The sequence below is a fragment of the Anguilla anguilla genome, chromosome 4, assembly GCF_013347855.1.
Source record: "Anguilla anguilla isolate fAngAng1 chromosome 4, fAngAng1.pri, whole genome shotgun sequence".
In the NCBI taxonomy this organism is placed as follows: Eukaryota; Metazoa; Chordata; class Actinopteri; order Anguilliformes; family Anguillidae; genus Anguilla; species Anguilla anguilla.
In genome coordinates this window covers 28,858,818-28,871,917 of record NC_049204.1, presented here as the reverse complement: position 1 = coordinate 28,871,917, position 13,100 = coordinate 28,858,818, and the positions used below count along the sequence as shown (strand labels likewise).

General features: G+C 43.0%; 1 protein-coding gene across 7 annotated transcripts in view; it reads right to left on the bottom strand.

Moving 5' to 3' along the window:
- Window positions 1-13,100, bottom strand: part of nek7 (NIMA-related kinase 7) — a 63,803-nt gene that overhangs the window by 28,100 nt on the left and 22,603 nt on the right. For all 7 annotated transcript variants that reach the window (XM_035414135.1, XM_035414132.1, XM_035414137.1 and 4 more), the window contains 3 exons: window positions 8,727-8,867; window positions 4,361-4,423; window positions 1,812-1,922 (listed from right to left, as the gene is read on the bottom strand). In XM_035414135.1, coding sequence (XP_035270026.1) covers window positions 1,812-1,922; window positions 4,361-4,423; window positions 8,727-8,867 — 315 coding nt within the window. The remainder of the gene's footprint in view (window positions 1-1,811; window positions 1,923-4,360; window positions 4,424-8,726; window positions 8,868-13,100) is intronic.

The window sequence follows — 13,100 nt, the reverse complement described above, 5'->3', positions numbered from 1 at the left end:
TTGGGTTGTAAAATGAATAATAATTGGAGCAAGTAACAAAAACGCATGAAATATTTTTTGGATTATACTCGACTACTTCAACTAGAAATGACCGTTAAACTCAAATTACAATAATTAATTCGCCATTATTATGAAGCATGATACGTTTGCTTAGGCAAATGGGGAAATCAATCTGTGTATATTCCACGATTATTATTCTGTTGTGCGACTGTGCACTTTGTCCATTTTACCTCTTTTCAATGGAAATAATTCAAGCGATTCTGAATGTAATATTCAGCTGAAGAAACCTTGGCCCATATCCAAACAAAGCCTGTGGATCTATTCTTCCCCAGCTCCCCATTAGCATATCAGAGGGTTGTTTGATGTCAATGGGGTGCATATCGCCTCTCTATGCCTTTAAAAGCAAACAGTGCACATGCAATATTCTGTAAGTGCATGCAAATGAAGGACCATTTGATTTAATTTGAATTCTGAAATGGTCAGAAATCAAAAAGAATAAAAATGTTAAATTCATGCATTTACACTGCTGTTTTACATATGCCACACTGTACAGTCATATTTATTTCATACTGTGGAGCTTAAAGCTGATTTGTACCGCAAGAACGACATGGCTTAATCAAAAACAAATAAATGAATGAGATTAAATTAATGAGAGCAGCGCCCTTCACCTAAGCTTCTTGTTGTTCACCGGGGCAAACAGATGCAGTTCACAGGTTGAATATTCACTCCATCCACACTGGGGTGTTCAACACTGCTGTTTGTTATGAGGGCTCCAGCTTGAAAGACTAATTCCCACTGATTTCTCATTAGTGATGTACACACATCAGCCAGACTAAAATATTACAGAGGATGACATGCTGGACAGCTTTTCTTTGCCAGGCACCATTAGTGTGAATGTTATCTTCTTCCGTTGCTTCAGACTTTAAATGAATGCGTGTGTGCCGTATATCCAGGGCCAGTGTTGAAATGTAAAGCTTCAGGAAAAGTATGCACTGTATATATACTGCATGTATTAGATTTTTTTTTACCCTGTGCAGTCGTGGTCTCAATAGAATGTGAATTTTAACAGAGCAGTTCACATCAATTTAAAAAATATATATTTTTATAAAGAGACATTGATGTGCGCACACAAGCTGTAAAACCTATACCAGGTATACTTCAATCTTTGTCAATATTTAATCAAATCTGATTACAGTTTTAGCTGTTAGATTGCTGGAGGCAGTATGTAGGCATGCATGAAAATTCCTAAGAAAAAACAACCTTAATATGTATCACGCTGTACTGGTGAGCATTATGCTAAATGCTACTTTGTTAACCCAAGGGGTAAAATTCCACAGGATAAAAAGATTAAATAAGTATAGAATATTGTTTTCAGAATTAATCTACCATTTTCTAGAAGTTTTACCATACCACAGAATTTTGAAAATCTACCTAGTAATGTTGCAAACCCCGAAACAATGAATAATCTCTGTAAAACTAGTTAAGCCTGAAATCAGTCATGAACCAGGAGAATGAAAACACTAGTCAGAGATTAGGTTTAAAAGATGAAATCAGCTTTTGTACAATGAACATTCTAGTCCTACCTATCACTTTCTGTAATGATGGTCTCTAAATAGTGCCAAGGCTGAAAAATTCTATGGTTCATAAATCACATTGTAAATTACAATTTAGTCAGTCAGGCTATGGTATATTAAATAGTTGTGCTCTTAGGCAGTGGTCTAGATAGAATCTGGATGAACCAACAGATTACTCAGAGTGTAATGAGGGTGGATAAAGATCTGACATTATTGGAATAAAACTGAACCTCCTACCTTAATCATCCTTGACAGGTCCCCGGCATCGGCAAGCTCCAGAACTATATTTAGTTCATTCTCTTCAATGAAGGACGCATGGTATTTAATTACATTGGGGTGGTTCAATTGCTGCAAAAACAATACAGGAAGTATCCTCGACTGTTCAAATATTAACATATTGGTCAACAAACCTCTCTTAACACTTGAGTGAGTACAGTACAGGAACTTTTGTATGGAAACATAGTGTAATTGCTTTTTACACCAACGCAGCATAAATCGAATGCCTTTTGCGCAGAATATTTTGGAGACGCACATTTAAAATTCCACACATAACACAAAAATGCAGATTATTTGTTAACTGATGGAATGCAAATGCCAAGAGTGGTTTAGTAATAAACAGGTGTGAAATTAGCTTTTCCTGTGGCAGATCTGCGTGGCTGTGTAATGAAAGCAGAGCTGTTGTAAAAAGTTAACTTTTTCCCCTGTTGGCTGGTCGAGGAGTTACGGCATCCAGCAAAGCAAACACAAAACTGTACACCAAAGGACCAGAGAAATGCCCACGTCAGAGCCATGGGGAAAGAGCCAGACCTTGACCATTGGGTGTGGCTTGTTTTAGGCACTATTAAAAAGACTTATAGGGCTTAGCCTGACATGCCTAGCAAAGCCAAACATTCTACCATGAATTTACCAAATGTTCGGATCATGATTTCAATCTTCAACATGCCATGCAAAGCCAAATTTCCCTGACCAAAATAATGTGAAATGATCACCTAAAATGAAACCACCAAATATGCCTCCATATTTTTTCATCACATTCGTGGTGAAACAGTTTTAGTAATACACCAAAACTGCACACAGCAGTGCACTTGAGTTAAATTAAGCTCAGACCGAACATTTCTTCCTGCCCCTGGTCTGTTGGGATAGTCCCGTTGGGATACTACATGAATTTCATGGAGGCACCAGGCTGTGGAACCGCAGTCTCATGATACTGGTTAAGGAGCACACACTAATAGCTGCATTCATACACTAGTAGTCACATTCACGGTTCTCAACAATGTGGTGAGAAAAAGAACAGAAATGCTTGCTCGCCTCAAAAAGGAAGATTAGTTAAGGCAGCAGCTCCACATTTTAAAGAGACATCAATGTTAATGCTCCAAAAAATATAGCCAAAACTGGGGGGGTGAATCCTTTGATAAAATTTGTCCCCGCAGAAAACAATGGCACACTATAAAGCAAATGAACACAGGGAGACCCATGAACTTTGATGGGACTGTACCATGTCTGCGCCTCTCATTATTTTGATTTAAGGCGGTTTGGTTTTTCGCCATGTCCACTGAAGTAGAACACAAGCTTCCACTTCCCCACAGTAGCTTGTTAGCTGCTTGAGGTGGGCTGGTGCAATGACCAAATTCATTAGCAGTCAAGTACAAGTCATTGTTTAAGAGACAGAGAGGAGGGGGGGGGGGGGGGGGGGGGGGGGGGGTCTGCAGTGACACTGACTGGCACATCAGCCTCCTGACCCCGATGAGGACGCGCACCTCATTGTTGGGAGCGTAGCCCGACTGGCTAAGTGTTGCTAAGGCGTGTGTGACAGCACACCCACCCACGCAGTGACCTGCTCCAGGACAGGAGGGGAGGGGAGTCCCCAGAGCCTCCCAATCCTCCCCTTCCGGTGTGCAGCTGTCCAGACACAATACACGCACATACACATGCACGCATGCACGCACACACACACACAGTGCACACACACACACACACACACACACACACACACACACACACACACACACACACACACACACACACACACACACACACACACACACACACACACACACACACACACACACACACACACACACACACACACACACACACACACACACACACACACACACACACACACACACACACACACACACACACCAATTAGCTGCTCTCAGAGGGGATGCTGTGGTGGGAACTAAAGTCTGATTTTTATTGGCGGAGGCAAAGGCTGGAGAATCAAGGGTGCAGGAGCAGCTGAACAGTGATCTGGGTCAAAGCAATTAACATGACAATCCGAGCAGGCTTTGTACCCGGGAACAGAAATGCATCTGATGAAGACGGTGAGACTGCGCAGAAAGGAAACCTCTGATCAAGCAGGCGCTGTGATTTATTGAACCTGTCACTAATTTTGTTAGTTAGCATTTGCAAGCCTGCGCGCCTGTTTAAGGCAGTTTGATAAATGAAAACGGTTGATTTATAACAAAAAAAAGAGGAGGGAGGAAAAAAAACCATCAAAAGGTACATGAGGGAGTCTGCTAAATTTTTACTGCGATGCACTGCGCCCCCCTTCTAAATATTACTGAGACAGATAAAAACTATAGTTTTTGGCATTAAAAAAAGAGTCAATTTCAGCCTGAAGGAATGACACATAGAAGCTAGTGATCTGCACTCGCCTCACAAGAAACAGTTCGTCTGGTACAGATCAATTGTTTTTCTCTGGTATTAGGTCTCTGCTGAGGCACCTTTAGAAAGCATAATACAACACATGATGCCGCTTTTTCAATCCTCTGCTTTTTTACCTTAAGGAGATCTATCTCTTTGATGCAATCTTGCCGAGCTTTGGCATCCATCAAGTCGAATATCTGTCAAGAGATCAAAGGAGGAGCGGTGTTATGGCATTTCAGAACACAGCGGCTGCATCCAAGGCGTTGTCGTGAGCGAGGAGGGTGGTGCTGGTGGTGGGGGGGCTGGGGGGGAGTTGAGCAGTACACCTTGGCGGGGCAGGAGAGTGCATTGTGCCCCCTTCTCACCCTGTCTTTCTGCAAGTCACAGCTCTCCCCCCCCCCCCCCCCCCCCGCCTCTCTCAACCAGGAGAACACTACAATCCCCACTGTTCTTATAATCTGAGGGACGGATTCAACATCTCAATGTGAGCCACCATTTAAAACCTAATTTCTGCTGTGCACTGTGCCGTGCTTCCGAAAATTAAGGAATTAGGAGGAATACATATTGTTCAGTGTACAATAAATTGATTTCAATGAAATAAATGAAAAAGGACTAAAAGGTAACAGAATAATTGGTTCCGAAGATGTTATGAGGTGGATGTGGTTGGTTAAAACACAAAATAAGCTATAAAGCTGAGCTCCTCAACATGTTATCTTCACAAACTGGCAACAGAGAATGGTGAACTAAAGAGGACAGAGATTCCATATATTTTAGGGTCGTCAATATTAACATGTTTTTTTTAAATGATCATAGTGTTATTTTAATAGCATTTAAGCACAATGAACCTCCGATGAACCCTATTTCACATTAACATCTCATGTTTTAAAAATGGAAATGGTCCAGTGAGCCATTTTAGCTCCATAGCTAAATGCCTGTATTTTAAAACAAACCTTTCATCTTTTGTTGCTTTTTAACTTACTTGTTTCTTAAAGAAAGGCACTTTGTTCATCATTACTGCAAATTTACCATCAAAGCATGTCATCAAGCTTGAAGGATGAACACTCATATGAAGAAAACTGAAGCTGAAAGCAAAATACAGCCCTTTTCTTAGCCCAGGAGTCGAACTACGATATTATAACTGCTGCTGCAGATTGGATAGCTACCGAGTGCACACCACTGAAGCTGCATCTGCCAATCAGTCCTGGATGGCGTAAAGAAGATCTGCGCTCTCATGGGATGTATAATTCATATGAAAACTGGTGAAGTTTAAAGATTTGAGTTGAAATGTCAATCAAATTGACCGATGATCTCCAGACTTCAGCGAGACGCGCTTTAACTTGGCTGCCTCATTTACCCAACACTTCAATAACGTTCATCTCGCTTCGCTTCAAATTCTGACTGCACAGCACCGCATTAACGGAGAGGAACCGGCTTAGCCAAATCGTTCCATGTGAAATATGCGGACGTCAATTTCTTGACATTCTAATTCTAAAAAAATGTTCTTTCACACATGGTGCGTGATTATGAACTCCTAAACAAAACTTGTAGTTTGGAAACTTTCACTTTGCTAATTACCGTACTTGATACATCCTCATTCAAAATATGATTGCAATATCAATACCAGTCTAATTATTGAAATTATTTAATTGTACCATCAATCAGTAAAACACAAAAATGCATAATATGGCAGTGTAGCATAATGGGTACGGAAATAGTATTGTAACCAAAAGGTTGCATGTTCGATTCCCAGGTAGGATTGTACCTTTGAGCAAGGTACTTAACCTTCTGTATAAATGGATGCAATGTAAATTTTGTGTAAGTGGCTCTGGATAAGAGCGTCTGCTGAAAGCCTGTAGTGTAATGTAAGACCCCAACGGTACTCAAATGGTACTGTTCTGCAGGCCATGCTGCAGTGTAAGACCAAGGAAAGGTACAATGTGTGAGGGGAAAAATAGGCATCGATGGGAGGCCTCAGTAATCCTCCACATGACTGCTCGTGCCCTGTACCTCTTCACAGATTGGCCAGGGCCTTGTGCCAGACGCACTGACTCAGTGTGGTATCTTTGTCGAGACATTTCCGTAGACACCGACTTCCTCTCCCACAGCACAGTGGAACGCTTCAATAATCTAACAGAGAAGTTCCACCTTAAGCTTCACACTGTCAAACTATGTATGATTATTTTACAATGACAAACTATCCCCTGTCCGTTCCATTAACCCATAGTGCACTCGGTGCGCCTTATCCACTGAAACCGAGTGCGTGGAAATGAGAGTAAAACAAGGAAACAAAACAAGAGTTTTGCACTCAGTAAGCCTCTGAAAACCGAAACCCAGAACCCCCCGCTGGGTCAGGGTGTTAATATTCTGAACCTCTTCTTCACTTTGCATCGTGACATGAAAATACTCTTCATGATCCTTTACTCACATAATCTTTAAATGTACCCATAATGATATGTAAAAAATAATGTTACATATTATGTCACATGGTTATTAATGTATATGCAGTAATACATTTGGAAATGAACAACAATACATATTTCAATAAGGCCTGGTAATAATGTAACATTTAAAGCATGCATCTTCACAATTATCATTTTCCACCAGTTACAGTGACTTCGGTAATTTACAGTAAAACTTTATAAATAAACTTCTCAGAACATATTGTGGCATATTTAGGAGTCGAAGTGGAATGTTACATAATTTTTACAAAAATGACAAATAGGAACCTGGCTTTCTGTAGTACAAGTTTACCTTGTACATAGATGGTAACACTTTATAACCCAAGATCACATGTATTTACATCATTCAGATGATGATAAAACCCAGCAACTCCTACACTTCAGATCTGAGGCAGATAGGACAGTGACAGAGAGAGTCTGTTTCAGGAATAAACCAAAGTGTTTAAAACATTATTAAAGTCATCATACAAATAAGCGGCAAATTATATGAGTTTCTGCTGGTGTGCTCCTACAAAGTTCAAATACAGGTAAAAATGATTATCATACTCCATCATAATTACAAAGTAAAACTATCACACTTTAATGGTCCTTCATAGAAAAGACCAAACAGAGCTTCTTCATAAAGGGAGATGTCCTAGCTTCCAGTCTGAAACCAGCTGAGCAAATTTGGCATTTGATTGTCAGCTTTTTGCCTTTGGAATCGCAGTCTGAGTAAAAACGTCAACTGACGGAGAGAAATCTGGAATGGGCGCAATGCTTTTCAAATCGCTGCACAGATAAATCCTTGGCATTCCTCTTTCGCACAACTCTTTCAGGGGTGAAGATAAGGTTGAGCAGAGTATAACGCATGCAAACTAAAATTGCACGTCTGATGTAAAATAAGTAATAGCTTTCACATTTATGAGCAGTTGTTACAATGGAAGCATACGATCCAAGTAATTTAATTCTTTATCTCTATAATGCACCCTGAGTACAGGGGTTGGCCATATCCACTTGCTTTTGAATATTTAGTACATTTGAATTACAACTGTCTTCTTAACACAGAGCTTACAGGGTAACAGAATGCACAGTAGACACAGAAATGGAAGAAAGTTGTAATGCACGTCACATGCTACTGTACTTTAATGTCATTTCAAAGTTATGTCAACATTATCATTAGGGCACAGGGAGAGGCAGCGTTTTAAACTCAAAACCAGCATGTATGGTGCATCTGGTGTATGTATTTTATAAACAGTCAAAAAGCATGTTATGTTAGGATGTAGAATTAAGCTTCTGTTTGGAGAGGTAAGAACAGCAAGAAATGCATGTAAGAAATTAGGAGAAAGAGTGGAAACCTTAGAATAATTTAACACAGGCAACTGCTAATTAAGGATGATGCTAAAAGCAGAACTTCTTTCCTGGTAAAGAGAATTCTGTCAGAAGCAATACTCTTTGTTGCTTCTTTCCATTAAAACAGTCCAGTTTGATCAAATGACATTTCCTGGTGAGGTTCTACACTGCCAAACAGTAATTGCTGGAAAGTTACATTCCTTCGTTCTAGATTTCCACTTACACACATGCCTGGCTACTGATGTAGGTTATTCCCAATCTGTCAGTACTGGCATAGTTAATGATGAACTTACATACAATATGCAATATGTACAAGTACTCATTGAACATTTCACCTTTTTCCTCTTCTCTCTTGTCATTTGGTCTCAGTCAGCATAAATAATGATTCATGCTTTGAACAGTTGTTCTTTTCTCAATATAAAAAATCTAAATACTTCTGGACGTACAATGGCAAAGTAATCTACTTGACAAAAACTAAATACAAATGCATATAGCCAATTTAAAATATTTTTTTTAAAGTCCCATTATGTACCTCTCTGAAGCCTTAATACTAAATATAATAATCAATTCCATGAAGCACTAAAGCCTAAGTTATTCATCAATTAAACTGGCAATAATTGTGATATTAAAACTATACACACAGTATAATAATTACATTTGGCACCACAGAATCTACTAGGAAAATGCACAGTTGGTTTGCCTTTTCTCTTACCTGAATTTTCTTCAAAGCTACTGACGTGTTGTCTAGCAAGTACCTGGCCCGGTAGACCTCGCTAAATTGTCCTCTCCCAATCTTCTTCTCAATTGCAAAGTTGGCTAAGATATTGTACTCCATATCCGGCTGTAGAGGCTTCTGCAATACAAAGACACAGTTCATAAAACACATTAAGAGTGCTATCATCAATCTTGTTTTCAAACACAGAGCGCTTCCCTCACGGGTATATGGACAATATGTCAGAGGGTGACGTTCAGATGGTTCCTGGTGAAATCAGCATTAATGGTGCAAAGTGAACAGGAATGCATTAAGAACCATTTTCCATTTCCATTACTTCCATTGAAGCAAATCAAAAGAACAACATCACTACTTATGTAGGACCGGTCAGTCACAATCTCCTCCTCCCCGCCCGCCCCACTCCCCTTCACAACTTTCCATAGGAATCAAATGACAATCTGGCACCTCACATTTAAAATGAAATCCGCACAAAACCTCGGCAACAAACGGTATGAGACATGCCACATGTCAGTGGTTACTGTGGCACACCGTCAGAAGAAGTGTAGCTTTGAAAGAAAATTAGGAAAAATAACAGCCGTGCAAAACCTGAAAACAGTGCTGGATCTGTATAGTTGCGCGGGAGTCACGATAAAACAAAAGCAGTGTGAAATCAGGACGGGGAGCGCGTGGGGGCCACACGGGCTCAGCTCTGGTCCCAAACCGAATCACTTTGCCCCAGGGCCCTTACGCAATGCCACGGCATCCAAGGGCCCGCGTCTGGGAACTGCTGCAACCCAGCGCACATACAGGACCTTCCTATCTGTGTGCAGATATACAGGCCTGAAAAAGGGCGAACACGGTGAGGTAATGCACCGAGAATGACAGCGTGTTATATCCAAGAAGAGTCAAGGGGTGCAGAGTAAATCCTGGATGGTGTCATTTGGGAAGCCAATAAATGTAATTTAGGTGTTGAGGGAGGGGGTGAAGGGGTGAAGATCAGGGGGCAGACGATTTAAGTTTTCCATTGTTTTCAACTTGACAGGTGCAAAAAAAAAAAAGTGAGAAAAAGAACCGTAGCATTCGTTTAACACGCCACAGCAAAGTGCGTTGCTGAGGCATCAAAATGGATGATTCCGTATCCCCAACCCGGCGAGGACTGATCGTATCGCTGCTCGGAAACGTTTCTTTTTAACAGCTAATCCCCCTTGATTTTCAAATATGATAATTAGCTTAATGCATTTGCTCCACTTAGCAGGTGTTGTGTGATACGGAACTTGATTGAAGGCTTTTTCATTTCCATGCCATATTGCTACTGCGGCCTGACATGAAGGTGTCCTCTGACGCGAATCTGACGTTCGTTTGATGCAGTCGCTAATCACTCTCGCCCCGCTCTCGTCATCGACACCCTCGCGTTCGGGGCTCCTCCTTACCGCGGCGGTCGCGGCGACAGAAGGGGGAGCCCCCGGACGGGCACAGAGGTCACGGTTTCGAACGGGGACCCTCCGCCGAATCGGGGGGGGCGGGGGAATTGCGTTCGCTCGCCGGAACGGCGCGTTGACAAACGTTAGCGCGAGCCTCTAAAGCGCCGTGACAACCGCATGCTGGGAGCAGAGTCTGGCTAATGCGTTCTGGCACGCAGGTTTGTAATCGCACATTTACATATGCAATGACCTACATTTGCATGTCAGATCGCACACTGTCTGGCTTTGTTAGCGGCGGGCGCCTCCCCGCGCCGGGCCGCCTCGGTGGCGGGAGAGGGCCGGAGGGCGGCGGCTTTTTTGGCAGCCGAGGGGCGAGCTGCCAGCGAGGATTAGGCTGACGCGGCCTGAGCATTAGACACTTCATTAGAGGTAATCTGTTTAACAGTGGGCAGTGTATGTAAACTTCACAGCCCATTTGCGGCACCTCCTCGCCCCGTGGCCTCCCTTCAAAGGGCAGCGCGGCTGACTGACAGCCCGTCTCATCCGCGGCTTTGTCCTGTCAGGCCGCTCAGAGTGGAGAGCTGACGCGGGGAGCGTCGCCGCGGCGCATCCTTAACAACCGCCGGGGTCGCTCGCCAACGCAACGCGGGTTTGTACAGACTGCAGCTTGAGCAAAACACACCGGCCCTGCCCATCTCTGCAGGAGAGAAGCACAGAAACAGCGCTCGGGAGCGGACAGGTGGAGCACAGAGGAAAGCCTGACCTAACGGACACTGAGGAAAAAAAACATTTAAGGGTGGGGGGGGGGGGGGGTGTTGGTGGGGAGTGGATGGACCGGGGAAGGGCAGGGAAGGGGGTGTGGCTAAGAATATTTGCTTCCGAGACAGCACTGTTTATTGCAGTGAACATAAAAAATAAATAACGGCTGAGAAATTGGAGAGAAGGGCCGGCATGCAGCAGAGACGTCGGGCAACACACTGGTGGGGAAACGGGCATCCAACGGGATTCGGATTCCTGCGACGACACTTTCTTTGCCGAGGTGCCTTTACGGGAGCGCCGCGGCGAGTTCTGCGCAAAGGATTCTGGGAATGGCTGGGAGGGACAGCGTGTCAAGGGCAGGCTGGCAGGCAGGGACAGGCAAGGACAGGCCGGGGCACCGATGGCCCGCTCGCAGACGGAAACGCGAGGAGCGCGGGCGGGGTGACAGGGACAAGACGGGAGGCAGGGCACGGACCGAAGACAGCGCGGAGGATTAGGTGTGATGCGATAGCACAACACAGCCAGCGGCTGACAAGGAAAGGACAACAAGCAGGGATGGTGTGAGAGCACGCTGGGCACGGCCGTGTTATAGCAGAGCGGGCAGGGGATCCGTTCCTTCTCTTTCCACAAAGATGAACCGGGCTCCGTGCAATACCCACTCAATACACAGGACACTCCTATTCCCACACACAAGCTAAATGGGCTCAGTGTTTTACGTCACAAACAGCAGAGAAAGCTAAATTAAAGGCATTTAAATGGTAGCACAAACACATGTTTTAGTGATGACTATCATCTAACTAATCAGCTAACTTTAATGTGCGTTCACAAATGCATCTCTCCTAAGATAATGTTCAGTGGCATACGTGGACACTGAACCCTGGTTGGTTGGATGCAGGAGATTGCAGAATGCCACTTATAAATGAAATGGTGGTTTCTGCACTCCAATGCCGTTCTGTTCTGATTCCATTCTGAATTTGAGAATTTGCAAGGCTGATCCCAAGAAAAATTTTCAAAATCCATTCATGTCAGAAAGGATCACAATTAATCTCAAAAATTAATTTAGCAGAAAATAGAATTTTTGTAATCTACAGGATACATACACATGTCCCTAAATATATAGAATGGAAACAGTGCTGTTCTCTTTAAAAAATGTAAATGTTTTCAATACAAATCTAGTGTACAACACGAGAAAAGGTGTGAAGCTGTGGCTCCATTATGATGTTATAATGTATTCTGGATCATATGATCTCCCATATACTGTACATGCATACACACACACATTTCAACTCCAACTGGAGCATGAGAAAAGATACTATGCAACCTAGCAAAAGCTAAAACACAAACACGTTCCTATGAGGTGTGGGTAATGTTCCTGAAACACTGCTATTTAATAATGCAGATTCACTTTTGTTCCAGGAAGTCTGAACTTCAGAAAAACAACACATTGGAGAGCTTCTAATTAGAATAATAGAGAAAATGAAGAAGCTCTTTGGAAGGGGGGGCAAAAAAAGATAAATCAAAAAGAAAAAGTTCCAAGGCAGCCTGTTTTCTGCTAATCAGATCACACCCTGACAAAGGTTCTAAGATGCTGAAGTGTCTCGGTGATCTGTAGATTTTATTGTGCGCACAGGAATGTCATTCTAATAAAGGTACTTTAATGCAAAAGAGTGCCTTGGATCTCATAAGCCTGTACTTTATCTATTATCTTGGCTTTTGAGAACAATCTATGTTTAGCAAAAAAAAAAACACACAAGCATGAGAACCATGCAACTCCTTAAGCCCAGAATCTAATCCCAAACTTCAGAACAAGGGATTGCCTTCCACCAATAGTTGCAACTCATCTCACAGAGCATACCAATTATTTTGGGGGGGCAAACGTGACCTTAGACACCTCATGGTGCTGGCCAACGAGTAACTGTTTAACTAGTGTACCATGGAGCTTGTTTACTGTATGAAGCCTAAAGACGAGACACAAGTTAGCAAGCTTTAGTCTGACAATCGCATCGAGGCTTCAAAGCTTGCACCCGGGTATACAAAGCTGCGAATTGTCCAGCCCCTTCCTGTCTTTGGATGATAGCTACACTATACACTTCCAACCAGGCATCTCCATTAAGCCGGCGGGCCGTCCGATCTCCGCAAGCGCCCGGCAGCGGCTCCACACGCCCCCAGAGCCCTGCCCTCGCCCCCGGATGGC